The sequence below is a fragment of the Heterobasidion irregulare genome (genome assembly GCF_000320585.1).
Source record: "Heterobasidion irregulare TC 32-1 unplaced genomic scaffold scaffold_06, whole genome shotgun sequence".
NCBI lineage: Eukaryota > Fungi > Basidiomycota > Agaricomycetes > Russulales > Bondarzewiaceae > Heterobasidion > Heterobasidion irregulare.
Window position 1 is genome coordinate 1095650 of NW_009258202.1, and position 26630 is coordinate 1122279.

Here is a 26630-nt window from a genome sequence, read left to right on the forward strand (position 1 = left end):
CAGGTCGAGGATCCCATTGCTCAAATGCTGCAGGTGGGCTCCATTTATCTTGTATTGACATCGCGTTTCTAGTTCCATCAACCGATTCCATTCTCTGGCCGAGCTGAGCACATAGCAAAACCCGCCCGGAAGCTTTAGTCAGTGGTGTGTATAGGAAGACCGGGGATGGTTATTCCAGTTTGGTAGAAAGGCCGAAGAACACGGTACATGGAATACCTCAACTCTCAGCGTGGACCGACGGGAAGAGGGTAGAAATACTTGAAGTTAATTGGGAAGAGGTTCATCATGTGCAGAAGTTGCGAGGATAACGGCATCTGAGCTTGGTGTTCAACCGTTCTAGGTATCATAGCACTGGCCTTTCGCCTCTCAATTGAGATCGTGAGACGATCATATCGTCACAATCGGGCTTTTGACTTCAATTGCAATCTAGATGCTTTGAGAAGAGAAGCACAGAACGAGCCATTGAAGTTGAATACTGACTCCCTGATTCCCTGATTACTTCCCACCTGCCTGCGGCAACTCCCGTCCTGCTCCCCCGGATCGACAGCACGTTTTGTACTGCACCTGCATGCTGACTTATGGTTATGCGGAACAGTTAAGCGGATTATCTACATGTGGATTCATAGTCAGGGATCAGTACTTCAGTGATGATCAGTTGGAGACGGTCTTACTGAACAAAATTGCGAATCTGTACTTGATTCGCTGGTTCTCCCAACTCAACAAGGGACGGATCACGGCCACTATTGCATTCACACTACAAACGAGAACACTACATATTCGTACACGACTATTGAGCGAGGATCTGCCACGACACATAGGAACAGCCCAAGAAATTCAAGAAATGCATGGAGGAATCCTACATAGCCTTCGACTCTTCTGCAAGCAAGACAATCCCATCTAGATCGGTTGTGTCCTCACTCCGTCTGCATGACTCCACCTATCAGCCACCCCTGGGCGCCTGAGGACAGCTCTTGGAGTGCCTCTTCAGCGAATCCTCGCGGGCATAAGTCTTGCCGCAATAGTGGCACCTGACCTGGAAGTCGGAATGCAGGCTCTGTATGTGCCTCTGCAAGTCGTGGCGGCGGGCGAACGTGACTCCCGGGCAGTTTGGGCACGTATGCGGCGTGGATGAGGAGGCATGGGGAGACGTCTCCTGGGATGACGAAGCAGCACCTCCGCTATAGGTGGAGGAATAAACATGGGTGCCTGTGTGCTGAGTGGGCATAGCCGTAGACTGCTGACGTGTGGGGGGATAAGAGCCGTAGTGAGAAGGTGGAGCTTGCGCATAGCCTTGGTACGGAGCTTGAGTCTGTACGTGCCCGTAGGCATATCTCTGCGGGGCAGCCTGGTAGCCTCCGTACACCGGGGGTGGTTGAGCATCATTCAGGCTTGAAGGGTCCTGCGTGAATGGTAAAGGGTGGAGTATCACGGGATATCCTTCCGCTAAAAATCGATGTCAGCAAGTCAGCAAAATGAGAAGGAGGTAGGAAGTACCACGGGACTGGAAAGAACCTGTTTGCTGCGATGAGGATGCAGGCGCTCCGGGGGTATTCCCAGTAGTATAATTGGTCTGCTGGCCGGTCTGGGCATTGTGGGCAGCGGCGTATTGCTCTGGGGAAACTTTGTCAGACGAGCGAGAAGGATCGTTGGGGTTCTGCATTGTGTTCGAGAGGATTGCTGAGCTACTGGAGACTCACGGGTTTGAGTGAGGTGCCTTTATACTTCCCTCCGGAGGGATACAGGGCAAGAATGACAGGTACAGGCGGCATCGAGTGATGAACGGATAGAGTGAGCGAGGTGGATGCATCGAATCAGACATGGCGCACACACGGGATGACGATGGTCAAACCGTAGACATCCAGGGCAGATCTAAGACATGGTAAATGAATATCGAGCGGCCAAGTGGTCAGTGGATACGCATGAAACTCTTTTCGGCAACAAGGAGCGCTGGCGAGCGTCCAGTTGGGATACACCAACTCAGGCGCGCTTCTGACCCAGCAAAGACAGACATGCTTCTTCGATTTTCGCTCCATCGATGTCGTCCGGCAATTCGACCTCCGTGCAGCAGTTTGGGCTTGCGCACTACGTCCCACGGTCAGACAGATCCAAATCTGATTGGACTCTGGATTTTGAGCACCGTGAGCACCGACAATTACAGCCTTGCCGCTTTGAAGGCCAAGTCATCAACGGTCTGGCGTCGGGAGCTGCAGATCACACAACCTCAGTGCATGGAAAATTTTGCTGGCCAATCGAGTGTTTGCGATGGATTCGGTAAATAATATTGAGGGGTAATCCATCACGATGGTCTGCGGCACGGAATCCTTTGCGATCGATCTTGCGCGACTTTGGCAGGCGCCCCTGTCGTGGGCCACCACGCATCAATATTGTCAGTCGATGTCAAAGCGAAGTATCCTGACAAGATGATACGTTCGAGCTTCAAACACGCAACCAGAGGTTATGCAAAACAAAACAGGTAAGGAAAAATCGACAGAATTACCTACAAGTTTGAGGTGCGACGCGTGCATCCGATCATTTTCATCGCCGAAATTAGGCACACAGGTTGCTCGGACATTCGTAGTCTAACTGTCTCCGTCATTCGTTCCAAGCCTGGAGCAGCGGCGCAAAAGAAATTCTGAGGTCGTTGTTGACATAAAAGTGATTGACGAAGGTCATCGGTCAGATATAGCCATGTACGTGAGTTGGACATGAACCGTGAGAGATCGCTTAGGACAGTCATCGCTCATCGATTAAGGAGCTTTCAAGGCAATGCATCTGAAGTGGCGGACAAGTTGAGCGTGGCGAAAAGGAGAAATGAACTACATGTACCTTTTCGGACACCCTGGCTTTGTGTAGAGCTCGGTGAACAGGTCAGAGCTGCATGAGAAATATAATATACCGTCTGTATGATATGATACATATCGTGCAGGAGAAGCTGAAGTAACAATCATCGGCGGATTGTTGGTCGAAGTCCCTGTGGCACTTCCCAAGGTACCTGTCGACGGATGGATCATGATATTAGCTGTCCAGGAAGAACAAGGCAAAAAAAACACGATACAACAATCGCTACATAGACTTCCGAATGACGTTAAACAGTTGCCTTTTACATGCACGAAGACGGCGTATATTTATGGACCCACAGTTGCCTAGATAGTGAGGCGATCTTGGGGCTCCAGCGAATGTATGAGAGCCATTCTGAGCGATACAAGCCTCTTCCAGGAGACGACCCGCCTCGCGAGTCGCTGGCAATCGGAGGTTACCGGACTGAAACGGATCCTGCAATTATTGTGTGCCTCGTATGTGTCCGATCCGCTAATTAGACCGTAAACCCGATAGAGAAGACAAACGTACACCGTAGCCCGCGGCATCGCGAGCGGTATGCTCCGGCCAGTGAGCGGAGGGCAAGATCGTTGCACGCCGCATAGGTATACCATATATGACTTGGAGTCCTGTCCACCTGTCTGTCTGATAGTGGCACTTGGATGAAACCAGTTACGTTGTATCGTCGAACAGGCCATATCGAGACAAGCGAGCTGGAACATGCACAAGCTCTGAAACAATTTCAGCATCAATGAGAACGGCAAATTCATCTTCACAGTTGGACGTGAACTAGCCTGTAAAATTGACGGCATAAGCGGCGGCGAACAGACGAAACATTGTAGCTGGAGCTCCACGCCTGAGTGCAGGATCGAGGGGGTCGCGAAACCATATGAGCAGTCACTGAAATTTGGAAGTTGTGTGGATAGCAAAAATGGAGAGATGGTGTTGATCCCCAAGTTGAAAAGGTGCAGATCGCACGGAAGGCTCCACGACGGTCGGTCGGCGGTCGGACGGCGGCGCGGCAGCACGGTGGCCGTGGGTGCCTCGACTGGGCTTTTCCCGCCACACTCGACTTGACTCATTGAATGGCTCCCTTCGACCTAGACGCATGCATCGAGCAACTGCTTCGAAAACAACTCCTCCACGAGGCGCTCTTGCGCGAAATATGCGAGAAGACCAAAGAGGTCCTGATGCGCGAGTCGAATGTCGTTCACGTTAGTGCGCCAGTGACCGTAGTGGGCGACATACATGGGTGCGCAGCTTTTCGATCTTTCGCACACTTACCCTGATAATTTATCAACTATCAAGACAGTTTTACGACCTTGTAGAGATCTTCCGCATAGGTGGCTATGCTCCACACACGAATTATCTGTTTCTCGGTGCGTGTGCTCCGTTCGGCCATTTCACACATAGGTCCAACTAAACTTCGCAGGTGATTATGTTGACCGAGGGCTCTTTAGCGTTGAAACCATATCTCTCCTCACATGTCTCAAGCTACGCTATCCTGACAGGGTGCAGCTAATCCGAGGCAATCATGAGTCGAGGGCTGTTACTCAGGTGGGGAGGTATATTTTCGCATGAGAATTTCCATGCCTGACATCGAATAGACATACGGATTTTATACTGAATGCGTACGAAAGTACGGAACGTCAAGAGTATGGACATACTTTACCGACATGTTCGACTTCTTGACACTATCCGTTGTCATTGATGATCAGATCTTCTGTGTGCATGGTGGTGAGTGCAAGGAGGCTACCCGCTCTCTTCGCATAAATTACAAATCCGGCCCTGTTCAGGTCTGTCACCTTCGATACATTCCATAGATCAGATTAAGGTCGTTGACCGATTTAGAGGTCAGTCAAACGTCTCGATACTCGCTTCCCTAATTAACGACAACGTCTCGATTAGAAATACCCCACGAAGGTCCTATGGCTGACCTGGTGTGGTCTGATCCAGATCCAGAAAAGGAAGATTTCGCAATATCTCCTAGGTTCGTGCATCTCCCGATCCTGTGTACCACAGGCTTATCATAGGCCCGTGGCTCCTGAAGGGGCGCAGGTTATACTTTTGGCTCCGGCGTTGTGCACAAGTTTCTAGAAACCAATAACATGTCGCACATCCTCCGCGCACATCAGTTATGCATGGAGGGATACGCCTCCTTGTTCGATAGACACCTCTCCACAGTGTGGTCTGCCCCAAATTACTGCTACCGGTGCGGGAACTCGGCTAGCATACTTGAAGTGGGCCCTGGAGGCACAATGTTTTTCAATGTCTTTGAAGCAGCTCCAGAGAACGAAAGGGATGGCCCTATGCACCAGGCTGCCCAGAACGCCGGAGGAAAGGTAGGCCATGTATCACTTAATCGTCAATACCATCATCTTAATATGTCTCCTTCTCACCCCGCCACGAAGCTGCCGGAATATTTTTTATAGAAGGGGGGCCTTCACATACGCTACGATCGCTCACGATGATGTTACGAGTATTTTTACGAGGTTGGAAGCCAATGAAGCAGCATTCGATTCCACAGTAGGCTTGGACGGGCGCTGATTCCCACACATTAATCATGGTGAGAAGTTCTCTGTGTAACCTCTGACGTCCCCGTCAGAACCAACGTGCTGACAAACGTCGCTGGAGATAAGACTGCTGGGGGTGAGAATGTCAACGCGAATATGAGCATTGGCGGTATGCAAGATGTGAGACAACGCCATACCGGGATTTGACCGTCCGAGAAGGACTACTGAACATGCCATGTACCATAAAGAAGGTCAATTATGCTTTCGCCAGTCTGTTCATCAACTGGTGAGAGCGAACAAACACCGGGTGAGTCAAGAGTCTGGCCCAGTGCCATCTTTGACTCCGCGCCCCAACACAGCATAACGCTAAGAACAAGTAAAGGCCGAACACCAATGGCGTTTTCCACCTCTTCCACCAGAGAATTGTAAGTGTTCTCGCAAGATCCCGCTTGCGTCGGCGCCCGTGATGGAGGTGTGGTATCGAAGACCCTGACGCTGGGGCATGAGGGCTGATAGGGTAACCGAAGAACGGGTTGTACCGTGACCTTGGGGAGATCCGCGGAGCAGCGGCAAAGTTCGCCGGTGGGGATGGGCGGTGCGCATCTGTGTGTGAAACTGTTCGCCCGTCTAAAGAAGGCGATGAGGGTTCATCAGGTATGGTGACGATATTTGTCACGTCCTTGAGCTTTGGAAGCTGTCCTCCATATTCTAAATAGATGGATGAGCCATGAAAGGAAAGGCTTCGTGGTAAGTCAAACCGACCTACCCTGAGGAAGTGACGAAGTCGGGACTACGTCATGCAAACCCTTCATGGTAGGGAATAGCACCTTGGAAAGTGCAGGTTCAGGGAGAATGCGCCTACGATGATGGACCGTAAGCTCTGGCTCATGGGCGGTTACTGACGGAGAAATGCGCCCACTTGACAAGATTCCATAGGCTTGCATGAGTCCATGAGAAGTTGATCACGAAAACTAGTCACAAAAACGGATGTCAGAGAGATGGAGCTGAACTGTGACATGACCAGAAAAAGATACCTGCAGCTAGCATTCCTGGAAAGCGGGGGACAATTTCTCGGATATACCACTTTAAAAGATCAAGATTCTAGGAGTTGATGGTGGGAATCATCAGATACTATGACCACGAGTCAGGTAATGCGTGGAACACCTACAATGTTCCGCATGGATACATCCTGCATATCGACTATAAGGGTATATTGCAGGATAAGACGTTTTTCGCCGGTCCGCATTTCTGAATTAATGTCCTGTAAGTGTCCTCGCAAAGTCTCAATTACATAGATAAGGTAGCCTTTCGTGGAATCGGATGAATCGTTCAGGCTGGCAAGGCGAAGTATGAGCACAGGTCGACCAAATGTATCACTTGTGGGCGGGGCCAGACAGTAGATAAGGTCCGATGGTCGACTAGTGGGTGGCTGTCTTGGAATATTGGTCAGGCGCCAAAGGATTGTGGTACGCATCGTTTCCAGTGCGAACGCACTCGTGAACTTGTGCCTCTGATGAAAAGGGTTAACCTCGTTCGGGGCAAGCAGGCCTTCTACTTTCTATTCACCTTTAACATACGAAAGACAGAGCCTGTAGTTCGATAGAAATCATCAAGCTTCAAACCGTATTTGAGAGTATGCTTGAAGATTATTTACCGACATCCTGTAACCATTCTCTTGCGCCTTTCACATCCTCCGGATCGATTTCGAGTTCATCTACGACATTTGGCAGTATCTGGTCAAGCAACGTCGTCTGTAAGGACACTACCAGACCCGAGTTTTCAGACCAGAGGGCGTATAGCTGTTCATTATTGGCTTGGAGTGAAGCAGATATATCCATGTGCACTGAACGACTCGGACAACGTCAAGGGGGAATGGCCGCGTCGTACTTGCCAGGGAGAAACATGTGACGATGTGTCTACCCTAGCATAAGGTTAGGGGTTGACAACATCAGCAACGATTCTAGCCTTGTCCCTTCCTTCCCAGGTTCCAAAAGTCGGAGTGCCTCAATCGTTGGCTGAAGCTAAAGCACAGTCTCCTCATGTGTCAAAATTTCTCCAGCTGCGTCCGTACAACTGGTGGTCAAAGTATCGTTGAAACGGTTGAATCCAACATTTCTCACGGCACATCGCTAAAGACAAATAACATAACAACCTCTCGATATGCTTGACGTTCATCTATCCCACTTGGTGACGATCCTCGACTCTTCATTCGACAATGCTCTTCGATTGGGTAAGTGTGCATCATGATCCATGCCAGCATCCTATCGCCGACCCCGCCGGCTTAGAGATGAAGCCTCCAGCCTATTCAAGCCTGGTCATAACACACCGGACGATTTCATCATTAGAATCCGACGAGGCCTTGAGGTCTGCATCCTTCTCCTTAACTGCCGGATACCCCACGGGCAACCTTCCATCTCTTTGCGGTTAAATGGTATGCGCGAGCGCCTATGGTATCAAAGTTGCTCATGTGACAGTGTTAGATGTTGATCTTACATTAGGCAGAATAGACGGGGCCGTAGCAAGCCGACAAAACATTCAGCCGTGAACTGGAATGGGACATGGACATTTACCACCTGTGCCATAAGTAGCGGAACCTTGCGTCCTGGGATGACGTTCATCCCCGTATGAGTGCAGGAAAAATGGTAAGCTAGAAGTCTTCTCATTCTCCACTCGCGCCTATGAACGTAGGCCAACTTGACGAACGTTTACAGGGCTCTTCGACATCGTCACGCGAGAAGCAAGGCTTGAGTGTAAGATAGCCAGTATGGCTTTGGTCCCCGTGCTGACGAGAAACAACTTTGAACAGGATGATTCAATTCGTGTGGGTCGGAAGGCGGCTCTCTCTCTTCATATTGTCATCGTAGGCTGTGGTATAGGTGGTCTGGCAGCTGCTCACTGTCTCGGACGAGTGGGGCATAAGATCACCCTTCTGGAACAAGCTCCTGCCATCGGCGAAGTGGGGGCTGGAATTCAAGTGACACCGAATGTGTCTCGTTTGCTCAAGCGATGGGGGGCTGGGGATCATCTCGATAAGCTAGGTGTTCGCCCGCTAGGGTTTTCCTTTCGCAGATGTGAGTCACATGTACCGTAATCTATCCCAGTAATTGATCGCCCTTTCCGCCCAGATGAGAATGGGGAGGAGGTGGGGTGGTCCGCTCTAGGAGACCAAATGATAAAGGATCACGGCGCTCCTTATTATCATATCCACGTAAGTCTCATCTTCCTTTGCAGATCGAGGATGGTACTTGATGCGTATTCAGCGTGCCGAGCTCCATCGCGTTCTTTCCGATCTAGCCCTTCCCTATGCCACCCTTCGACTCAATTCTCGTGTAGTTTCACTTGACCCATCAACAGCAACATTGATACTACAGACTGGAGAAGTCATCATCGCAGACTTGATCATCGCAGCCGATGGTGTTAGGAGTATGATTCGAGAAGTCGTCATAGGCGGTCCCGATAAACCAATGCCGACCGGTGACGCAGCGTATCGCGCAGTCATTCCTACGACAGAGATGGCTAAAGATCCGGACTTAAAGCCATTCCTTGACACGCCACAAATGAACGGCTGGATGGGTCCCAAAAAACACGCCATGATGTACAAAATTGTACGTATAATCGATCAACCACATGAGTTAGTCGGCATCATTGACAACAACAACACAGCGCCCTACAGAATGGAACGTCGTCTTGATACATCCAGACCGAGGTTCCACCGAGTCATGGACCGCAGAGGGTGATGTCGAGAAGATGCGAGAAGAGTTCAAAGAATTCGAGCCACGGTATGTGCTTTCCGCCGACGAATCCTACAGCGATTTGAGAGCCGCTCCAGCGTTCAAAAGATATTGAATCTAGTGGAACAAACAATGGTATGGAGATTGGTCGATCGTGAACCCTTGAGTAAATGGGTGCACGAAGATGGAAAGATAGCACTTATGGGCGATGCTTGTCATCCTATGCTTGTAAGTGTGTCGGCATATACTTCTGAACGAGAACTCAGACATGATTACGCAGCCATATCGAGCCCAAGGGGCAGCCATGGCTGTAAGTAACATGATCTCATTAGATATATATCGCTCAAGCAAAAACCTCTGCTATAGATCGAGGATGCGGCTGTCCTAGGTGTCCTTCTATCACATTTATCCGAACGCTCGCAGCTGCACCCTCTTCTGTTGGCCTACGAAAAGCTTCGTTACCCTCGAACGACTGACACACAGCTGTCCTCGCGGCTTAATCAGAGGATTTTTCATTATGAGGACGGGCCGGAGCAGGAAGCACGCGACGCTTCCATGCGTGAGGCCATGCTGCAGACCTCCAAAGGTGGTAGCGCCGAGACAGTTGCGGCGGATTACTCTGGAAATGCGAATCAGTGGGCTGATAAGCGGAAGAACGTAGTGCAATTCAGCTACGATGCCGAGCTGGAGGCAGAGAAATGGTGGCAGGAGATCGGGCGAAATAGGTTCCTTTCAAAGTGACTGATGCAGGATGACCAGGATTCAAACGATGTATGCATGAATGGTGTAGATATGTGAATCGTAAGGCGCTCTCTTCATAGCTCCTTGTCTATATTCATTGACTTTTCATATCAAAGGTTTTGTCTTTCCAATTTACGTTGCAGAATCGAGTGACACGTTGTGCCCTGATTGCATAGTGTCTATGCATGGAATGTGACAAACAGGGCCTGCATTCCGCAATACATGTGACTTTTCATATGCGCCAACGCGTTGTCTGACGGCCATCGTAGTACTCTCTCACAGCAATGAAGTTGAGGACCGGTTTAAACCTTGCACGGGTAGATACTTCCAGCTTCCCGTCTCCGCTCAAATAAGGTCTGTCTATAATAGAATTCCGATCCTTGTCTCTCGCTCTGATTGAACCAATGTGTCTGAACAATTTACATCACGTTTCGTATTCATAGACTTCAGAGTCTAACAGTTTTACTCTGTTGCCAGCCCGCCCGTCGCGTTTCGAACTGGCTAGTGTACTCATCGAGTCTTCTCATGTAGCATTGTTCCTCATTGCACAGAGACCTCGAGCACACACATCCCGTCACACTATATCACCTAACATGACATCTCTCGATATCAACGCTGGCGTTTCTCCAGAAGACAATGACGCTGGTCGTCGTCTCTCCAACAACGGCGATGATTCTGAACCGACAGAAGAGTCTTACTACAAGTATCCCAGCGGGCCTGGTCATCGCTCTTCAAGAACCGGACAAGGCAGTCTCAGCAGTCTCCTACGACAACAGACGTCCCAACAATCACCTTGCAATGAGTGGCAGCCTTCACGTCAATCCCTCCCGGTGGATGCCCTTCATGACGATATCATGCCTTCCCACATCCACGGCGACCCACAGTCCCAGCGCACTCGATTCACTTCTCTCCCATCCTGGAATACTCCTGATCCTGCCTCGCCTGTACCCTCGCCTTCCCCTTGCATGCCTCATCGTCCAACACGCCCACGCTTTCCCCATGTAGATAGCGAGTATATTCGCCGCACTGTGGGTAACGTGCGTCCATCAGGGGGTCCTATGGTCTACGAGGATGGACACGAGCACCAGAATAGTGAGAATGGTTATTTCGGTCTAGAGGGGGCAGTGGGACAGCCGGTTGGTATGTCCTCATGGGCATGGCCGGGATCGAGGGAAACGGATACAATGTCAGGGTCAGGTGCGATGGCCAAAGGGAAAAAGGTCACGTGGACAACCGACGAGAGGGTGAAGGCGAAGGCGAAGGCGAGGCCATCAGCCTCGCAACAGCACAATTTTCTCCCTGAGAACGAAGAGGCTCGTCCTGATAGTACGTAGAATCTCAAACAGGGTGACCCTATAACTGACATACATCATAGAATATGGCGGCCCATGGTACGAGTCAGCTATCGACCTCGATGATCCTTTCTATGCGGAAAATGAAACGGACATGAATTTCAAGAGCAGGGAGCAGCATCCTGGAAAGTGATCGTACGGTCACCTCTGTAAAGGGTCTACCGAGATGGATATATTTTGATACCTGGTGACTATATTTTGATGGCTGCTGATTGTACGACTGCTGTTTCTGGTGTGCTGTCAAGATGATAGATCAACTTGGGACAAATGGCGTATTTCGTTCAGTTTGAAAGCTGACGGTGCCTGCGACACGTCCGAGCAGGCGACGCGTCTGTATGGCCATCACATGACTCGCGTGACCAATGCGTCTGACCCTGACCGTCAACCACAGTCTCTTGTACAGTGTACGGAAACAAAGACCGGTTTGCGAGTCCAAAACATTCGAGCTCCATGGCCCTGATCACGCTGTCCGGTTACCCGTCCTCTGGCAAAACAAAGCGCGCGCACCAGCTCAAAACCGACCTCGAAAGGCGCCTTCACGAGCCCTCGTATGCCGGTCCAAACATGAAAGTCGTCCTCCTGTCCGACGACACGCTAAATGTCGACAGGAACGCATACGATGGTATGTATTGTCGTGCCCATTCACCCGAAACGGACTCCTGTCGCTCACGCTGCTCCCCTTTCGCCTTCGTATCTGTGCATGTCGTTCCGCTGCCCGCGGCGCAGACAGCCGATCGGAGAAGCCAGCCCGCGGCGCACTGTTCACTGCGATGCAGCGCCAGATGGGCCTTGACACGATCCTCATAGTGGACGCGATGAATTACATCAAGGGCTTCCGCTACCAGATGTACTGCGCCGCCAGAGAGCTCAAGTTGCGCGTCTGCACTGTGCGTTGACACCCCGTGCGCCCACCGGTCCATCCGCTCACCGGACCCTCTCACACGCATCAACTCTGCTGCCTTGCCGGGACTGAACCGAATCAAACCGATCGGATACGAATTAGGTGTACGTGGTCGCGACCGCGGAGCTCTGCGTTCAATGGAATCAGGACCGTGAAGACGGGAAGTCATACGCCGCAGAGACGTGAGTCTTTCTCTCCTTGCATGTATTACTCCCTTGATCCCTTCCTCGGATCATCTCGACATTGGCCGAACTTGATTCTGATGACACCTGGTGATGCCGCTGTCTCTCGCACAGCCTTGACAACTTGATCCAACGCTTTGAAGAGCCCTCGTCGATGGTTCGGTGGGACTCCCCCCTCTTCACCGTCCCATGGTTGGAGGAAAATCTCCCGGTGGACGACATCTGGAAAGCCGTGATGGAGGGCAGCGTCAAGCCCCCAAACGCAGGCACGCAAGCGGTACGTCTCACGAGCAGTCGCAGCGCCGTCTGTCTTTCCCTCGCACACCCCTCCCACCCTCCTCTTCGCTATTCCACTCATTGATTGTCGACCCAACGCAGGTGGCAAAAGCCCCGACCGACGCCCTGCACACGCTAGAACAGACGTCCGCGTCGATGGTCTCCGCCATCATGGCCGAGCAGGCGGCCTCGGGCGGCCTCGGTGGCGCCGTGACGCTGGCCGTGTCCGCGACGACGCGGCCGCGTATATTCCTGCCCGCGCGCAGCATCACGCTCTCGGAGCTGCAGCGCCTTAAGCGGCAGTTCGTGACCGTCCACAGGAAGGCAATCACGCTCGGGACGGTAGAGAAGGGGGCCGTGGACTGGGGCGAGGAGCGGGTCGCGGAGAAATTTGTAACATATCTTGAGGACAATCTGAGACCCTGACGTGAACCGAATATCGAGAGCAGGCTGCTGCTCAGGGGCGCGTCGTCCGTATTCGGTGGGCGCGCGCTTTGAGGGTGTTCTGCTACGCATGATGCTCTGAACTTAAGCGTTTTCAGTCGTGGACTCTGAGGAAACACTCGCGAATCACAGGTCAGAAAGTCTGTGGGTGTCTATTTATTTCTGACCTTTGTTTGTATGATCGGGATCTGACACAGTCGCCATCGTCACACTACTTAGCAAGCGAAGTTTTCTGCTATGGCAAACGAATGACTGCTCTTCGCGTCGAAAGTAATTTGACACGGATCGACCACTCCAATCGAACAAGCCGTATGTTGATATGATCATCTGTGGAAGTTGCGCTGCTCAGCAGAAGCTCGAACCTCCACCGCATGTCCTTCGGCGTCGTACAGGCAAAAAAGCGTGACAATTACAGCATTGAAGCGTTTTCTGAAGATATCATTAGTCTCGCCGGGACCACACTGTGTACACTGATATCTAGCCGCTTTCTCCTCTCCTATCCAGAGATGAACCCAGGTTCTATACGCCCCAAACCCTCTCCATGATGATATTCACCAGCGCTTCAGACCCTGGTGTCCCTATGACGGTCGGCACGCCACCTGTCTTCGTTTTTACTTCCGCATTCTCTTCCACTGCGACCTGCGCAGGTAGAGCAGTAGACTCGAATGGGCCGTGCTTCAGATTTTGACGCTCAAGCGCCGCCTGCACCGCAGCACAGTTTGCTCCGGGCGCGTACGCGCCCTTGTCGTCGCGACGGTCTACAACGCACATCCCGCGCGTCAGTTCTCCCGTGCTGGTTACATAAAGCCAACTGTCGTCAGAGTACCAGCCGATAAAAATGTAAGAGATGATTGACCATTCCATTTCGAATTTCCTCCACGCGACGGTCCATCTAGGGGCCAAGCCTGGATCCTCTGTTTCATCTGCATCATCCTTTACAGGCGGGTTCAGCACCGCGGCCCACACCGCAGCGACGTCATGAAGCTCCATGGCGTCCTTACCAAAGCCGCGCATGATCTCACGGGTGCGCTGGAGGAACGGAGACGTGAAATGCTGCATAGGGCCTTTGTCCGCCGCAACTGAGATCTTGACGGGGTCGAACGCGCGATCTGCGCGTGAGGTGTAGAGAGGAAAAGGGAGCTCGTGTACGGTCGTGATATCTAATGGGAGCATGAGGACGCGTGAGAGCGGGAGGCCGGACTGGGGCCTGGTGGGTTTGGGAGTGAGGAGCTCGGCGACGGCGTAGGGATCCGCGAACCAATTAACTTCAGAACCATTAATAAAATTTAATCAGTCATATAGAGGAACATCAGATATAGTAAAGACACACATTCAGCAGAGAGGCTCGTGTTCCCGGGGACGTCAAGTGCACCGCCCATAATGACAACACGTCCAATGCGCTTGCGCACGCACTCGGCGTCAGTGCGCATCATCTGCGCGAGGTTTGTCATAGGGCCTAAGACGACATATATGATCTCTCGAGGCTCGTACTTCCGAAGTGCCTCCAGCGCCACTTCGTGACCTGGGCGATCCGTGGGTTGTAAGAAGGGATGGGATGAGGAATCGAGAACCGAAGGTGCGATGTTCAGGTCAGGGTGCTTCTCCGACAGACCGCCGAGACCATCGCTGAGTTGTGAGGTGATACGTTCGTCTTCAGCTGGAGAAGGACAAAGTTAGAAAGTTGGAGATATAACTGACCGGCCGTGGAAGTATTGTGCACTGTGCAACTCTCCACTCAGTGGGCCCAGAGCCCCTTTGGCGACGAAAGGTTTAATTGCCTGTTCTTAGTTAGGGAAGGTCCCTGGGTGCTTCTCTCTATGCCGGGAAATAGCTTGGTACATTTTGAAGATGTTGGCACTGCAGGGTGGTTTGATGTCGGCATGGATGTTTTGAGAAACAGTACTGTCTAGTAGCGGCACTTACGGGGCGGCAGGAAGATCGGTGTTCCCTAGAACAAGAGAGAGAATGTGGTCATATATCGAGCCAATCATGACTGGACGTACCAAAACACACAACGAATCCTACGATCTCTATTTCGGGCGACGCCAGTGCGAGGAGTCTTTGATACTTTCAGCATTGTCGATTGAAGTGAACCGAAGAAATTTTACATAGCAATAACATCGTCGACACCAGGATCAGTGTCAACTAGAATTCTCAGGTCAGAGCTCGCCCGCCGGGATCAAATTCGGCGGAAAGGTCTCTGACTGATAACGGGTATCTTGCGAGCTTCGAGCATAGTTAATTATAGGATATCTATCTCGGAAAATAAGAAGCCTCAAAGGATGTATCACAGTTATGAGGCAAGTCTGTCGTGGTTTGTTGAAGAGATTGTAGCCGTCTACGCACATGGCGATGTGAATATGGAGACGAGTGAACCTTCGCCTTTGTACCAGCACGACGCGACGCGTCACAACTTTCCCATCACGGGGCAGCGCGTTCTTCAGGCCACATTGATGTCACCAGCAAATATTGTTCGAAGTATATAGCATTCGGCATGATGAGACTGGATTAAGGTGAAGTACTGATGAAGATTGAAGCTTGATGAAGTTCGCCTCAATGTGGCGATTGAGCACTAAGCATGATGAACTGGCGAGATTCACCAGTGATTCACCTGGACGTGGAGAATCGTTTTCACCGTGCAGCTTTCACTGCTCTTGGGGGCAAACATCGCCAATATACCATTTGCTGCAACACTGAGGGAATAAACGTGTATTTGAAGTCATCTACATATGTAAATGCTGTGAAGTCAGGACCTCTTATGTCCACTCGAACAGCCAATATGAGAGTAGACACGTACACCGATTTGAAGATCTGAAGAGCATCGCATCGTCAGTAATCGACGACGTAGCAAGATAGTGGAATATAAGTCAGAGATCTTGGTGGAAAATTAGTCTCATAGGGTTTGGGCCCTCTGAAGTAGCAAATATAGAAGATATAACATCATACAGGAACAAAGGAAAAGGGACTTGAAGGAGCCAAAACACTCACCAGGCTGCTTAACGTTGCAACACGCTCAACGGGTGAGCAGGAACAAGAGAAAGCTAAAGTACCCCGGCAACCGCCGGAATAAAACTGTACAGCTAGTCACGGTGGCTGTCACAGTGACAGTGCGCCGGCTGGAGGACACGCACAGACGACGACGACGACAGTCGGTTTCTGCGAACAACATGGCCGAATCATTGCGCTTCCTTGGCTCCCTTCCCGGTCACTCTGGATGGGTCACTGCAATTGCGACCTCTTCAGAGACCCCCGATGTCATTTTGACCGCTTCTCGAGGTATGCGCGGCTCCCGCGCACAATCAGTCGCAACCTCTCGTTAACGCCGAACCTTTAATCCAGACAAAACCATCATCGCATGGCAGCTCACTCGCGATGAGGACTCGTACGGCTACCCAAAACGCATTCTCCGCGGACATAACCACTTCGTATCCGACGTTGTCATCTCCTCCGATGGCCAGTTTGCTCTCTCTTCATCCTGGGACCACACCCTTCGCCTGTGGGACCTTAACACCGGTCTCACTACCCGCCGCTTCGTTGGACACACCTCCGATGTCTTGTCTGTCAGCTTCAGCGCTGACAACAGGCAGATCGTCTCTGGCTCTCGTGACAGGACGATCAAGCTCTGGAATACGCTCGGGGAGTGCAAGTATGACATTAAGGACGATGGTCACTCTGAGTGGTGCGTGTGCATCCTTATCATTTAGTCAAAGTAAGACCTTATCATCAGTTGTTTTTAGGGTGTCTTGCGTTCGCTTCAGCCCGAACGTTTTGAACCCTGTGATCGTGTCGTCTGGATGGGACAAGGTGGTGAAGGTGAGCTCTCGCATCATCTTTCTTGATCACTTCCCTTCCCGGTATGATGCTACAAATATATATTTGCTACTTCAGAGGGTAACCCCAATGAGACTACACATATCACCAAGATCTCTGACCTCTCCCATTTTCGATGATACCCCTGAATGTAGGAATGCTTATCTGTTGCATAGGTCTGGGAACTCTCAAAGTTCAAGTTAAAGACCAACCACTACGGCCACACTGGCTACATCAACACTGTGTCTGTTTCACCCGACGGTTCCTTGGCCGCGTCCGGCGGCAAGGATGGGATCACCATGCTTTGGGACCTCAACGAGGGCAAGCACCTCTATTCGCTCGAGGCCGGCGACATTGTCAACGCCCTCGTCTTCTCTCCCAACCGGTACTGGCTCTGCGCAGCGACTGCCAGCTGCGTCAAAATCTTCGACTTGGAGAGCAAGTACGTCTTCATGTAGGCTCAGCTTGTTGAATCATGCTGACAGCCTCTCAGGTCTATCGTTGACGAGCTCAAGCCTGACTTCGTTGATGTTGGTGCCAACTCCCGGGAACCCGAGTGTGTTTCCATCGCCTGGTCTGCTGATGGTCAGACCTTGTTCGGTGGCTTTACCGATAACCTTGTCCGGGTCTGGACCGTATCCTCGTAAAACATGGTTGCCACACCATTTTGCGCAGTTAGGAGTGTATAGGAGTCTTTCGCATCTTTTTTGTTGTATTTGCGAACACAAAATAGCCTTTGTGCGCCCAAACTCTGCTGCGATCATCATGAATCTTCCGAGTCATATCATCAAGATTACCAAGAAGGTACAAGCTGAATTCGGCATCGTAGCAAATTCAACTCTCCAGCTTGTATTTTATCGGATCAGAAGACCATAGACTTGGAACCCTCCTCCAGATTTCGCTTTCGTTCGGAGTAATCCCAGCGGTCAAGTCCCCCAAAATCAATTTTCATTGCTCCGGATGCAAGATTGACTTGGAGTTCAGTGATATGCGAAGCACGCGCACGCCAGCTATCGGCACTACTCGATTTCGGGTCGATCAGTCCACTGTTCGAGACTGTGAGGGATAAACAATATGAGAGACGTACGTAGCAGTGCCATACAAGTTGGAGCCCTGTTGGCTCACAAGGCGCACGCACTGGTCTTCGTTTGATCGGGTATCGTATATCCATAGCATCTTGCCGGTGTAAATCTCTTGGAGGCCATCGAGGTCGACGAGGCGATTTCCGGGTTTGATGCGCTTCGTCCCAGTAGGGACAGACGGCGCAGAACGGATAGAAACGCCATTGAGGAGGCGGAGGGCACTCAGGTTTGAAAGACTGGTGAGGCGTGCTTGCTCGCGAGGCTCGGATGGGGCGAAAATGGAGAAGAATGCAAGGGACTCCTCCTCCTCCTCCTCTTCCTCCTCCTCCTCCCCCTCGTTCTCATTTTCTGGTTCAGCCATATTGGTGTCTATATAATTTTGGGGTGGCGTGGATGGGGAATACAGGGAAAGCCCTGCGAATGATGCCAAATTGTCGTCCACATTAGACGCCGGTCGTACGGCATTATCACCAGGAGGTAACTCGACGTCAGACACGAAGTCCTTTTCGGCCTCAAGGAGCGTTGCGTAGAAAATCTTCCACGCGACATCGTTTGTGTAGTCTGTGCGCACGATGATGCCGAGCCATGGTGCATCGGGCGCGGCGATTGCATCAAGCGGGTCTACGTCGGTTGAGAAGGGCGCGGATGCGATCTCCTTCTCCGAAAGAGGCTACGGGACGTACATGATGAGCGAGTGGGCAATGTCCCAAAAGTGATAAATTGAATGATAGAGATGGAGACATACGGCTATGTTGGGATAGAGCGCTGAGCGAGCTTCAGATGATAAATTCCAGAACTCCTCGACGATGCGCAGGCGGAGCTGATGCCGACCTTCCTTTGGGTGTTGACTTTTCATCTCAAGGTATCTATCCTGCGTGAATAGACCATGATTTCGAATCAATCATCGAGTTGATAGTATCAATCTGAAGACTGAGCTCACTCGAAGATAGTGAAGAAAGGTTGAGGACTCAGCCATCGTTATGTTTCAGCTAAATGCTTTTCGGCCGTCTATCGACACATACAGGCTCAGATTTCCAAGGAAAGGCCCACACTGCTTACCTCGTCAGGTTCTATATGTAGTCCTTAGGCCTCAGGTATTGATTCGTGATGCTCAATCTGATGTTCGACCTTGCACCGTTGCACGACGAAAGTACAAATTGTCACACCCGCTGATCGACACCATGGGTATCGAAGGTCGCGGAGCTCAAAAGCACTTACACTGCTCCAATGCGTGTCCTGTAATTTCCAGGACACTGGAGAGCGAACAAATACACGAGCGTTCAGAGATTGAATTCCACCTGCCATCCTTTTGAGACATGTATCGGCGGATGGTCCTCTCATTGCATGTAATTATTTTAGTAAACTGCACCCACAACGACTTGTTGAAGAGCACTAGATTGAAAGTGTTTTCTAATTCTCATCTGGGTACTCAGGAGCATGTGGAAATCCTGCATGCGAGACTGATCACTTCTTTGAGCGAGCGGATTGTACCTGTCGAATGATAACGTCCACAAACAAATTCATGGGACGAAAGATCCAGCTCAAATAAACATGACCGCCCCTTCAAGACTGACCTTCGGCGTCGTAATGCGAATTAAAATTCACGGAATGATCCGCTGTATAGATGTATAGCTTATCTTCATTACACAGCATAATCATACGATAGACGTTCTTGAACCTGCAAGACGATCTGCGGCCTGCAAATATCAAGCCTGAGCACAATGGGGGGTAGGCAAAATATATTGTGCAGGCACGACTCACGTTCCGTATATAAGGCATGTTGAGTACTTGACCTATGAACGGCAATTGTCGCAGGAACGTGAGGATGACAGGGAAGAAGTCGCTATGGTGGCAGAGCCGTTTAACCACATGTACAATGCAGGCCCCACTCAAAGGGACAACGTATAGAATACTTACCCAAAGAGGTTGAGGAAACCGAATGTCTCCAGTATCACACCAAAAAAGGGCCATTTGATGAAGACCAGCAATATGCCGCCGAAAAAACAGAGGGTTCCACGCAGCTTGTTTTTGCGAGAGAAGAAGTAGAAGGTCTTCTGAGGCCCAATGATGAGGCCCAGTCCGCCAAGAAAGAGAATCTATGGAAAGGAGATACTCAGCCGACACAGGTCGCACGAATGTCTAACACTGCATACGTTTCCCAGAGCAAGTAGTGCACCATCAAAGAATAGCACAACACCAAGCAGCATGAATATTCCTCCAAATGTTGTCAACGCCACGCCGATTTCTGTGTAACAGAGTATGAGTGTGTAGGTATGAGGTAGTCAGTATTCAATTGCCAACCATGAAACGAGAAGACTGACTTTGCATGTCCGTCAACCACATGGTGGGCCTCTAAACCTCAAGCCGCAATATTTCTTTAACAGGGGAGTCCGCCTCACAGAGAGCAAAGGGGATTGAGGAAGAACGAGCTCGGTGACGGTAGGCTGTGAACGACTGGCGAGGTGGCGAGAGCTGGACACGTCTGCCCACGTCATGGCTCCCTTGTCATTTCGATTTTCTCCAATTGTCGCGCGGCTGCTGCTGGTCCACCCTCCAAGATTGATCTTTGATTCATCATCGCTCCCATTCACGAGTGCAGAAAAATGCTTTGAATACACATACAGAAGTAGGCAAAGTATTCATCAAAGATCGACTCAAGAAAGCTCATTTGCATCCCTCCCCGTAACGAATTCTGAATACTCTACACGCTATTCACACAATCAATCGAAAATTTATTGTCACGGCCGCATATATGTATCGTATACGCATCGACCCGTGTTGGACAGAGAGGGTCAGAAATACTGACGACCGGAGGGTTGGCCAGGTGAGTAAGTATGAAATCAGTCAGAGAGGGCAAAGAGTACTCAAAGAGTACATCGCGAGTATGGCATCTGGGAGGGGTATAAACCTGTATAAACCCTGCGACTCACCAGTCTTCGCCCTCCACCCATCTCGCCCTCTGATCCACACGGCGCATGTGCCTCTTCAATGCGTCGTCACGAGTGTATGCATTGACGCACCCCGCTTCGGTGCACTTGGAGGGGCAGCTGGCCTCGATTGTCCCCTGCTCGCCTTCGCTTCGGGTCCTTTGCTTGTGTCCGACACCCCCTAGGTGGCGAACATAGTATTGTTTTCTATTGAATCCTTGCTTGTATTCTTTGCACTGATGCTTTGCGCTCTCAAAACATGTCTGCCCCTGTCGTCCATTGTCGTCTTGTGCATCGCTCGTCGACCGCGATAGGGGAGCTCCTTGTTCCGACACAAGTATAGTGTCGGGAATTGATCCAGTTTCGAGGACATCGCCCATGGAATTGGTCGTCTTTGATATATTTGTGTTGTGTTTGAGGACATTGTCCTCGTAGCCTGGAGCATCATGCTTTCTTGGCCCCATGACCTGGGCTGTTGGTGTGGACACATGATTGTCCTCCCTCCGCGTATGGTGAGGAGGGCTCGTCATCATGATGACTGTTAAATTTGTTCTAAAATCCCAACAAGAACGAGAGGCTTAGACCGAGTAAGGTATTATAGAGATGTGAGAGGATTCCCGCAAACAAGTATTACTGTCTATATTAAATCAGCCATCCCCAGACCGAAGAAAGATAAGGAAATGTATTGGAGGTCACTTTTTGCAGGCTTGAAAACAAGCAGCGCAGTGGAAGGACGAGAGGTCCAAAAGGAGAAGTTGCAAATAGAGAGCAAACCTGGAGATGAAGCGATCCAAGGATTAGTTACGGATGTAAGTAAGGTACTCCAATTAGTCGTCGTACCGCGTTAAATGAGATATGGGAAAATATAACAGAATCTGAAACACCTTGGAGTTTCAAGACCAATTTTCCTTTGAGATGCATCGTGCCGTTGCAGCTATGCGAAAATTCCTAGGAATAACCGTATGTCTTTACACAAGCAAAATCAGCTGCAGGGTGCTGAATGATGAAATTGGACAAGAGAGGGAACGCACTCGTAGTACTTCTGCACGTCAAGCCCGTCCATCACGACAATATCCCCCTACGTGACAAACAAAGATGGTCGATTCCGAGCTCGTTTCCAGATAAAAATGGACCATACATGTTTTAGAACGATTCTCAATGCTTCGCCTTTGACCGACTTCCCTGTTATTTTGGATTGTGCATGCTGAGAATGTAGGCGAAATGACATGAAGGCCACGGAGCCGAGGGAAAGTGCTGCAACAACTGCACCGAGGCCTCGTTCGCTATCACTGTGATACTGTTCTTTATATGAGACACCAACGTCTTCGAATCAGAAGAGGTATACCTACAGCCATACTTTGCTTCTCCATGTACGCAGCACTCAGAATTTCGTTAAAACAAACGTCAGATTTGAGCGCGTCCTTGACACGCTGTCGAATCAGGTTCAGAGCGCGCCGAACCGCCGAACATGCATCTTCGAGGGGGACAGTCTGGTCTGCGCTCCCAACGTACTGCGATCCCATTAGGAATGCATCATCTAGACCAAGAGAAAGTTTACCTGATATTGGGCACCAGCTGTGCCGAGACAAAACATGAGCTTTGTATGGCTATTTTGGAAATGTACGCACTATTTTGGGAGAAATAATTCGTCAGAAGCCGACCTCGACCTAGAGCATCTGGGTCAATCGGCCCTCATATTGCTAGGTGACTGTATTTACATTTGTGCTACATAGAACGAATGTTAACAATACGGATATTCTGCATCGATGAGGTACTCACACTTTTCATAGGAAACCGACGAAATTTGAGCTGACCGCTACTCGCTTGTTCTTGATACTCCTGGAATATCTGATTAGCCTCCTCATTGATTAGAGGATGGCCTTGGATCAAGTGAATCTTTCCTCTGATAAATTTTTAGACAGAAAGCCTTGCTTTTGTTGACTAGCCACAGACCTATCCTCAGGTAGAGTGTATGTTCGGTAAGAGCATTGCTTGTTTCCGGAGGAAAACGGCAAGGGCCTAGACACTTGGATTCCTGTCGCTGAGCTCATCAAAACTGCCACTCAGATAAGATGTCAGACGCATATTACCGTTATCTCCAAGACGATGATCACGGTAAGGAAGCGTATCTACTTGCGACCAAAAGTCCTTTGGATCGCGAATCTGACCCGAGACCTTGTGAATCAACTGAATAACAACATAAGCGAACAGGGTCAAAGCACTTGTCGTGATAACCGACATACCCCGCAGGATTCACATTCCCAACATTCCCACTTGGACCTGCACGGATGTATGAGAGATACACTGGTTCAATGAAGGCTTTGATTCACCTGCTTGATAAACGGCCACACACTCGGCAATGCATCCCCTTTGTAAACCTACGATCCGTTACGATCATGTTCTGACAATCTGGAAGGTTTTCAGGTAAAATATCTAGTAAAGCTTGGCAGCCTTCCGTAGTATCTGTGAGCTTCAAAAAATCTTCTTCGTAGAGCAGTGACTCTGAAAGTGGTTGTTTACCGTCAATAACCCAGAAGGATGAGCACCTGGGGTTCAGACACATCCATCCCTTGGTATAGACGGACGGTGAAATCGACCCACAAACTATACACTGTGGAGAGGTCGACAAGGCGTTAGTCCTGATGATCCGTTAGTGAGTCCGAAGATCGCGACGCGACGACAAGATATAAGAGACAGACTCAGTCACAATTTTCACTATGGGCTAGGAGATCAGAAAAGGATCTGCTGACCGGTTACGGCTCACTCACTTGGCTCTGGCCTGCTAGACGGATCGTCTGAGGAGGCTCTGCCATTGTGAAGGCACATTTGAGAAAACGGCAATGGTACTTGAGATACTCTCTATGTTAGTCGGTAGATGCAAGATAACAAAACGCGCGAGGGTTTACCATCAGTGGGGCTCTTCTGGCACCACCACGGAATTCCCTGTTGGTCACACCACTGGAATGCGAACTTGTAGCGCACCACTCGCTGTCCAGTTGGGAGAAGTTGCAGATCAGCTGCGTGGAAAATATCAGCGTAAATGATACTTTCAAACAAGTAGATTTACCCCAGGCATGTACGATCCTATAGAATCCAAGGACTACGTATGTATACTTCCCAGCAGCCAAATCGAACGGGAATAAGGAATATCGATCGTCTATCAGGAGCACAACAGGCTGCCCTGTCTTGAAAGTGTTGAGAAGTGCCTTGACAGACTTGTCTTCCGCAAGTTGATCCGACGCTGATTGTTTTTCAATCTGGCCTTTTTTGGTATGTAATGCTTCCGACTTGCCCCCTCTGATGACTTTTTCTTGAACAATGAGCCACCATCAAGAACGAAGCCACCCACCCATGCGATATGATCAGCCTGCCGTCGTGATGACATATATCTCGACTAAATGGAGTACATCAGATGACTTTTGCATAACGAAAGGAATCACTTACTCCGAAGAGTACGCGCTCAACAAGTAGCCTTTGACGATATTATGCAAGAAGTAGACACCGCCTTGATAGCTACGGAACCAGTCGAAAGATTCGCAAAGCTCTTGTCGAGACTTAGTGATATGTGTAGGATGAGTCCCTTAACGTTTAAAGGAAGGTGAGCCAACAAATATGCGCACCTGAGCCCATATTGGCGGCTGAACGGGAAGTGGCGGCCTCTGCATGGGGGCTTGAGGTACAGAGTCCTTGAGAGTGGAGGGTTCAGGTCCAGAAGCCCCGGTAACAGACATTGTGGGCGCATCATGCTCAAGTGCAGGATGCTGTGATGACGACGTTGCAGGTGCAAAGCGAACCGCATTCGCTAGAGGTGTATCCTCCTCATCGCTTACATCATCGCTATAATACTGGCCCTCGGATTGATCGTCCCAGGTATCATCAACAACACCACTACGAGGTTTTGGATTCGAAGCAACAATCGTATGTCGAGGAAACTTGTCCACACCTCTAGAGTTCAAACGACTATCGGCAACGGGTAACGAAGGCGCTGATGCGGAGGCAATATTTGAAGGTGTGGGTGTTGGTGCTTGACCTTGCCGAGTGCCCTGATTGCATCTAGATTTTCGCCTAGACATCACCTTCGCTGAATTCTTCTTTCCAGAACGAGAGGATGATGCAGATTTATCCGCGGACACCTTCGAGCCACACTTTTCAGTGATCTTGGACTTGTGTTTCTCTTTTGCGGCGCTACCCTGTGTCGTGTGGTCATTCACAGGGATCGTACCATCATTCGTTCGCATGCGTTTTGCAGGTTGGTCTGAGAAATCCCGCTCGTATTGTTCGGCGGCCTTCGTAGGATACGTTGTCTGCTGACTCCCGACACCCGCTCTACCAATTCGATCATTCGTAGACTGCACCTGTTCTATCTGATCTAGTCGCCGGTCCACAGTCGTAATTTCTGCCCAAGGATGCTTGGGGGCACGTTTAACGCCATGTTTCTTTGTTAGAGCCATCGAGACTGGCGGACAGTCGATATTGAGCGCCTCCTCAGGATGAGAAGCGGATTCGCCGACATCTGATTTGTCGGTCTTCCGCCTCTTGGTCCTCTTCGCCATTTGGTGGGTGGAAGCAACTGCGTCAGCAAGAAATTTAGGCTTTTTGGCCTTCACTCGCGTCAAAGCAGTCTTCTCGAAAAGCCCCATATCCTCTTCTGTGCAGATGATGAAGTGATCAACAAAGGCTTATGAGGAAAGGAGACGGAGTCAGACCTTGTTGGAGGGCGGCTTCGATATCTCGTTTTCTCTTTTTCCGGGCTTTCGTGTGTTGCGGTTTCACCACTGCTGCAATAACCTCCGGCAGTGGGCGACCATTTTTTGACGAAAATTTGTCTCTAGTGAAGCATTCCGAAGTGACTTCTTTCTCCTCACTCCCGCCCTTCCCCTTCCCTTCCTTCTGCGGTGTAGGCTCGAGAGTGCGCTCGGAAGAACTTCGAAGTAAGGATGGTTCGCGTCGGGCATCAATCCGATGATCTTCCTCCTTTTCGTCTTCGGAGACAACATGGATGGTAGGCGATCCAGAACGAGGACTACGAGAGGAGTGCGATAGGCTGTCGATCGTGCCACCAGAGGATAGGCCTGCGTGTTTCCGCGCGTTGGACTCAGATTCAGGCCTCTCGATGGTGGCGACCTCGTCTGGCCTTTTCCGATCATATCTACGTTTCCGTTTACATCTTGTCTCTTTACGCCCTCTCCTATCATCCCCAATGTCGCTGACACGCGCCTTGGACCAGGAATTAGTCAATTGTCGAGTATACCCCCAATCTTTGAGTTTGCTATTGGCTTCTATAACAGCAGCATCCGGGCGATCTTCAAACATACACCAGTAGAACTCGATGAACAATTTGAGTGGGCCATCATTGTCAGTAGTGATTCTTCGAGAGCTGGTGGGAAGTTCTTGTTCTGTGAGACAAATGCAGTCCAGCCATCCTTGAGCTGCTTTGCGCTATGAACCTCGAGTCAGTCAAGATGTAAAGAAGTAGAAATTGCGAAGCGCTCGATTGCAACACGCGCAACTGGGGAAGGACGATCGGAAGATACGGGACGTGATCCACTAACCGCACTCTGGTCTGCACGTATGAGGTCTACAGCACGTTTTGGCCAAATGTTCGTGTTCTTTCGGCCATTGTGGCCCTGCCAGGACTTCCGCACGACGAATTCAGTTAGGAAAGGCTCAAATTGCAAGAGGTCGGTGTCATGGAAAGTTTTTGGCAGAGGCATAAGTCCATCGCTGGGTGGCATGACGGTAGTGTCGTGCTTGCAGCAGGGCACAAGGAAGGCGATGAAGAGAGCAGGTAGTTCAAGTGCGCAGGAGTTTGCGTGGGTCCCACGTTCGCAGGTGGGACCGTGCGGAAGCCACT

General features: G+C 50.4%; 14 protein-coding genes across 14 annotated transcripts; 5 read left to right on the top strand and 9 right to left on the bottom strand.

The window, feature by feature from the left end:
• Nucleotides 1–725: 725 nt before the first annotated feature.
• On the bottom strand, nucleotides 726–1309 carry HETIRDRAFT_410011 (uncharacterized protein). Its single transcript, XM_009549076.1, has one exon. It carries the CDS (start codon nucleotides 1223–1225, stop codon nucleotides 941–943), a length of 285 nt encoding a protein of 94 aa, XP_009547371.1. The 5' UTR covers nucleotides 1226–1309; the 3' UTR covers nucleotides 726–940.
• Nucleotides 1310–2386: 1077 nt separating this feature from the next.
• Nucleotides 2387–3301, bottom strand: HETIRDRAFT_434673 (uncharacterized protein). Its single transcript, XM_009549077.1, has 3 exons — nucleotides 3059–3301; nucleotides 2502–2992; nucleotides 2387–2434 (listed from the first exon to the last, which is right to left on the bottom strand). The coding sequence occupies exons 2-3, from the start codon at nucleotides 2735–2737 to the stop codon at nucleotides 2398–2400; spliced, it is 273 nt and encodes a 90-aa protein (XP_009547372.1). The 5' UTR covers nucleotides 2738–2992; nucleotides 3059–3301; the 3' UTR covers nucleotides 2387–2397.
• HETIRDRAFT_418636 (uncharacterized protein) lies at nucleotides 3144–3365 on the bottom strand (the record flags this gene model as incomplete). The annotated part of the gene is made up of 1 exon (XM_009549078.1): nucleotides 3144–3365. The coding sequence occupies one exon, from the start codon at nucleotides 3363–3365 to the stop codon at nucleotides 3144–3146; it is 222 nt and encodes a 73-aa protein (XP_009547373.1).
• A 527-nt stretch (nucleotides 3366–3892) lies between these two features.
• HETIRDRAFT_476342 (uncharacterized protein) lies at nucleotides 3893–5249 on the top strand (the record flags this gene model as incomplete). Its single annotated transcript, XM_009549079.1, has 7 exons — nucleotides 3893–4069; nucleotides 4126–4196; nucleotides 4250–4374; nucleotides 4425–4554; nucleotides 4614–4670; nucleotides 4726–4807; nucleotides 4868–5249. Exons 1-7 carry the CDS (start codon nucleotides 3903–3905, stop codon nucleotides 5247–5249), a joined length of 1014 nt encoding a protein of 337 aa, XP_009547374.1. The 5' UTR covers nucleotides 3893–3902.
• Nucleotides 5250–5586: 337 nt separating this feature from the next.
• HETIRDRAFT_46019 (phosphatidylinositol transfer protein) lies at nucleotides 5587–7168 on the bottom strand (the record flags this gene model as incomplete). The annotated part of the gene is made up of 7 exons (XM_009548640.1): nucleotides 5587–6038; nucleotides 6097–6188; nucleotides 6250–6301; nucleotides 6365–6431; nucleotides 6499–6840; nucleotides 6897–6919; nucleotides 6985–7168. The coding sequence occupies 7 exons, from the start codon at nucleotides 7166–7168 to the stop codon at nucleotides 5587–5589; spliced, it is 1212 nt and encodes a 403-aa protein (XP_009546935.1).
• A 926-nt stretch (nucleotides 7169–8094) lies between these two features.
• Nucleotides 8095–10480, top strand: HETIRDRAFT_476346 (uncharacterized protein; the record flags this gene model as incomplete). The annotated part of the gene is made up of 9 exons (XM_009549080.1): nucleotides 8095–8401; nucleotides 8456–8538; nucleotides 8591–8935; nucleotides 8994–9109; nucleotides 9160–9289; nucleotides 9342–9371; nucleotides 9428–9862; nucleotides 9919–10156; nucleotides 10246–10480. 7 exons carry the CDS (start codon nucleotides 8095–8097, stop codon nucleotides 9800–9802), a joined length of 1386 nt encoding a protein of 461 aa, XP_009547375.1. The 3' UTR covers nucleotides 9803–9862; nucleotides 9919–10156; nucleotides 10246–10480.
• A 176-nt stretch (nucleotides 10481–10656) lies between these two features.
• HETIRDRAFT_410013 (uncharacterized protein) lies at nucleotides 10657–11287 on the top strand (the record flags this gene model as incomplete). Its single annotated transcript, XM_009549081.1, has 2 exons — nucleotides 10657–11128; nucleotides 11178–11287. The coding sequence occupies 2 exons, from the start codon at nucleotides 10657–10659 to the stop codon at nucleotides 11285–11287; spliced, it is 582 nt and encodes a 193-aa protein (XP_009547376.1).
• Nucleotides 11288–11604: 317 nt separating this feature from the next.
• Nucleotides 11605–12939, top strand: HETIRDRAFT_320468 (uncharacterized protein; the record flags this gene model as incomplete). The annotated part of the gene is made up of 5 exons (XM_009549082.1): nucleotides 11605–11776; nucleotides 11881–12041; nucleotides 12158–12237; nucleotides 12352–12514; nucleotides 12616–12939. The coding sequence occupies 5 exons, from the start codon at nucleotides 11605–11607 to the stop codon at nucleotides 12937–12939; spliced, it is 900 nt and encodes a 299-aa protein (XP_009547377.1).
• A 341-nt stretch (nucleotides 12940–13280) lies between these two features.
• On the bottom strand, nucleotides 13281–15193 carry HETIRDRAFT_123134 (uncharacterized protein; the record flags this gene model as incomplete). The annotated part of the gene is made up of 8 exons (XM_009549083.1): nucleotides 13281–13418; nucleotides 13573–13750; nucleotides 13814–14222; nucleotides 14288–14583; nucleotides 14656–14740; nucleotides 14961–15016; nucleotides 15066–15102; nucleotides 15163–15193. The coding sequence occupies 8 exons, from the start codon at nucleotides 15191–15193 to the stop codon at nucleotides 13281–13283; spliced, it is 1230 nt and encodes a 409-aa protein (XP_009547378.1).
• Nucleotides 15194–16124: 931 nt separating this feature from the next.
• Nucleotides 16125–17414, top strand: HETIRDRAFT_418643 (uncharacterized protein; the record flags this gene model as incomplete). Its single annotated transcript, XM_009549084.1, has 5 exons — nucleotides 16125–16233; nucleotides 16297–16636; nucleotides 16695–16770; nucleotides 16944–17209; nucleotides 17261–17414. The coding sequence occupies 5 exons, from the start codon at nucleotides 16125–16127 to the stop codon at nucleotides 17412–17414; spliced, it is 945 nt and encodes a 314-aa protein (XP_009547379.1).
• Nucleotides 17415–17534: 120 nt separating this feature from the next.
• On the bottom strand, nucleotides 17535–18363 carry HETIRDRAFT_440437 (uncharacterized protein). Its single transcript, XM_009549085.1, has 2 exons — nucleotides 17855–18363; nucleotides 17535–17786 (listed from the first exon to the last, which is right to left on the bottom strand). The coding sequence occupies exons 1-2, from the start codon at nucleotides 18208–18210 to the stop codon at nucleotides 17630–17632; spliced, it is 513 nt and encodes a 170-aa protein (XP_009547380.1). The 5' UTR covers nucleotides 18211–18363; the 3' UTR covers nucleotides 17535–17629.
• A 1141-nt stretch (nucleotides 18364–19504) lies between these two features.
• On the bottom strand, nucleotides 19505–20192 carry HETIRDRAFT_320039 (uncharacterized protein; the record flags this gene model as incomplete). Its single annotated transcript, XM_009549086.1, has 5 exons — nucleotides 19505–19546; nucleotides 19611–19692; nucleotides 19767–19945; nucleotides 20003–20094; nucleotides 20171–20192. The coding sequence occupies 5 exons, from the start codon at nucleotides 20190–20192 to the stop codon at nucleotides 19505–19507; spliced, it is 417 nt and encodes a 138-aa protein (XP_009547381.1).
• Nucleotides 20193–20775: 583 nt separating this feature from the next.
• On the bottom strand, nucleotides 20776–21240 carry HETIRDRAFT_320307 (uncharacterized protein; the record flags this gene model as incomplete). The annotated part of the gene is made up of 1 exon (XM_009549087.1): nucleotides 20776–21240. The coding sequence occupies one exon, from the start codon at nucleotides 21238–21240 to the stop codon at nucleotides 20776–20778; it is 465 nt and encodes a 154-aa protein (XP_009547382.1).
• A 429-nt stretch (nucleotides 21241–21669) lies between these two features.
• Nucleotides 21670–24441, bottom strand: HETIRDRAFT_319708 (uncharacterized protein; the record flags this gene model as incomplete). Its single annotated transcript, XM_009549088.1, has 13 exons — nucleotides 21670–21742; nucleotides 21808–21854; nucleotides 22126–22351; nucleotides 22401–22452; nucleotides 22558–22679; nucleotides 22730–22802; nucleotides 23159–23260; nucleotides 23613–23635; nucleotides 23664–23793; nucleotides 23832–24073; nucleotides 24126–24170; nucleotides 24221–24330; nucleotides 24397–24441. 13 exons carry the CDS (start codon nucleotides 24439–24441, stop codon nucleotides 21670–21672), a joined length of 1290 nt encoding a protein of 429 aa, XP_009547383.1.
• Between the last annotated feature and the right edge of the window lie 2189 nt (nucleotides 24442–26630).

Coding starts and splice junctions, on each gene's coding strand:
- HETIRDRAFT_440437 (XM_009549085.1), bottom strand. CDS start 18,210: ATGGCTGAACCAGAAAATGAGAACGAGGGGGAGGAGGAGGAGGAAGAG. Junction 17,787..17,854: donor AACTTGTATGGCACTGCTAC/GTACGTCTCTCA, acceptor GAAATCGAGTAG/TGCCGATAGCTGGCGTGCGC.
- HETIRDRAFT_434673 (XM_009549077.1), bottom strand. CDS start 2,737: ATGACTGTCCTAAGCGATCTCTCACGGTTCATGTCCAACTCACGTACA. Junction 2,435..2,501: donor ACGCGTCGCACCTCAAACTT/GTAGGTAATTCT, acceptor GCGTGTTTGAAG/CTCGAACGTATCATCTTGTC.
- HETIRDRAFT_410011 (XM_009549076.1), bottom strand. CDS start 1,225: ATGCCCACTCAGCACACAGGCACCCATGTTTATTCCTCCACCTATAGC.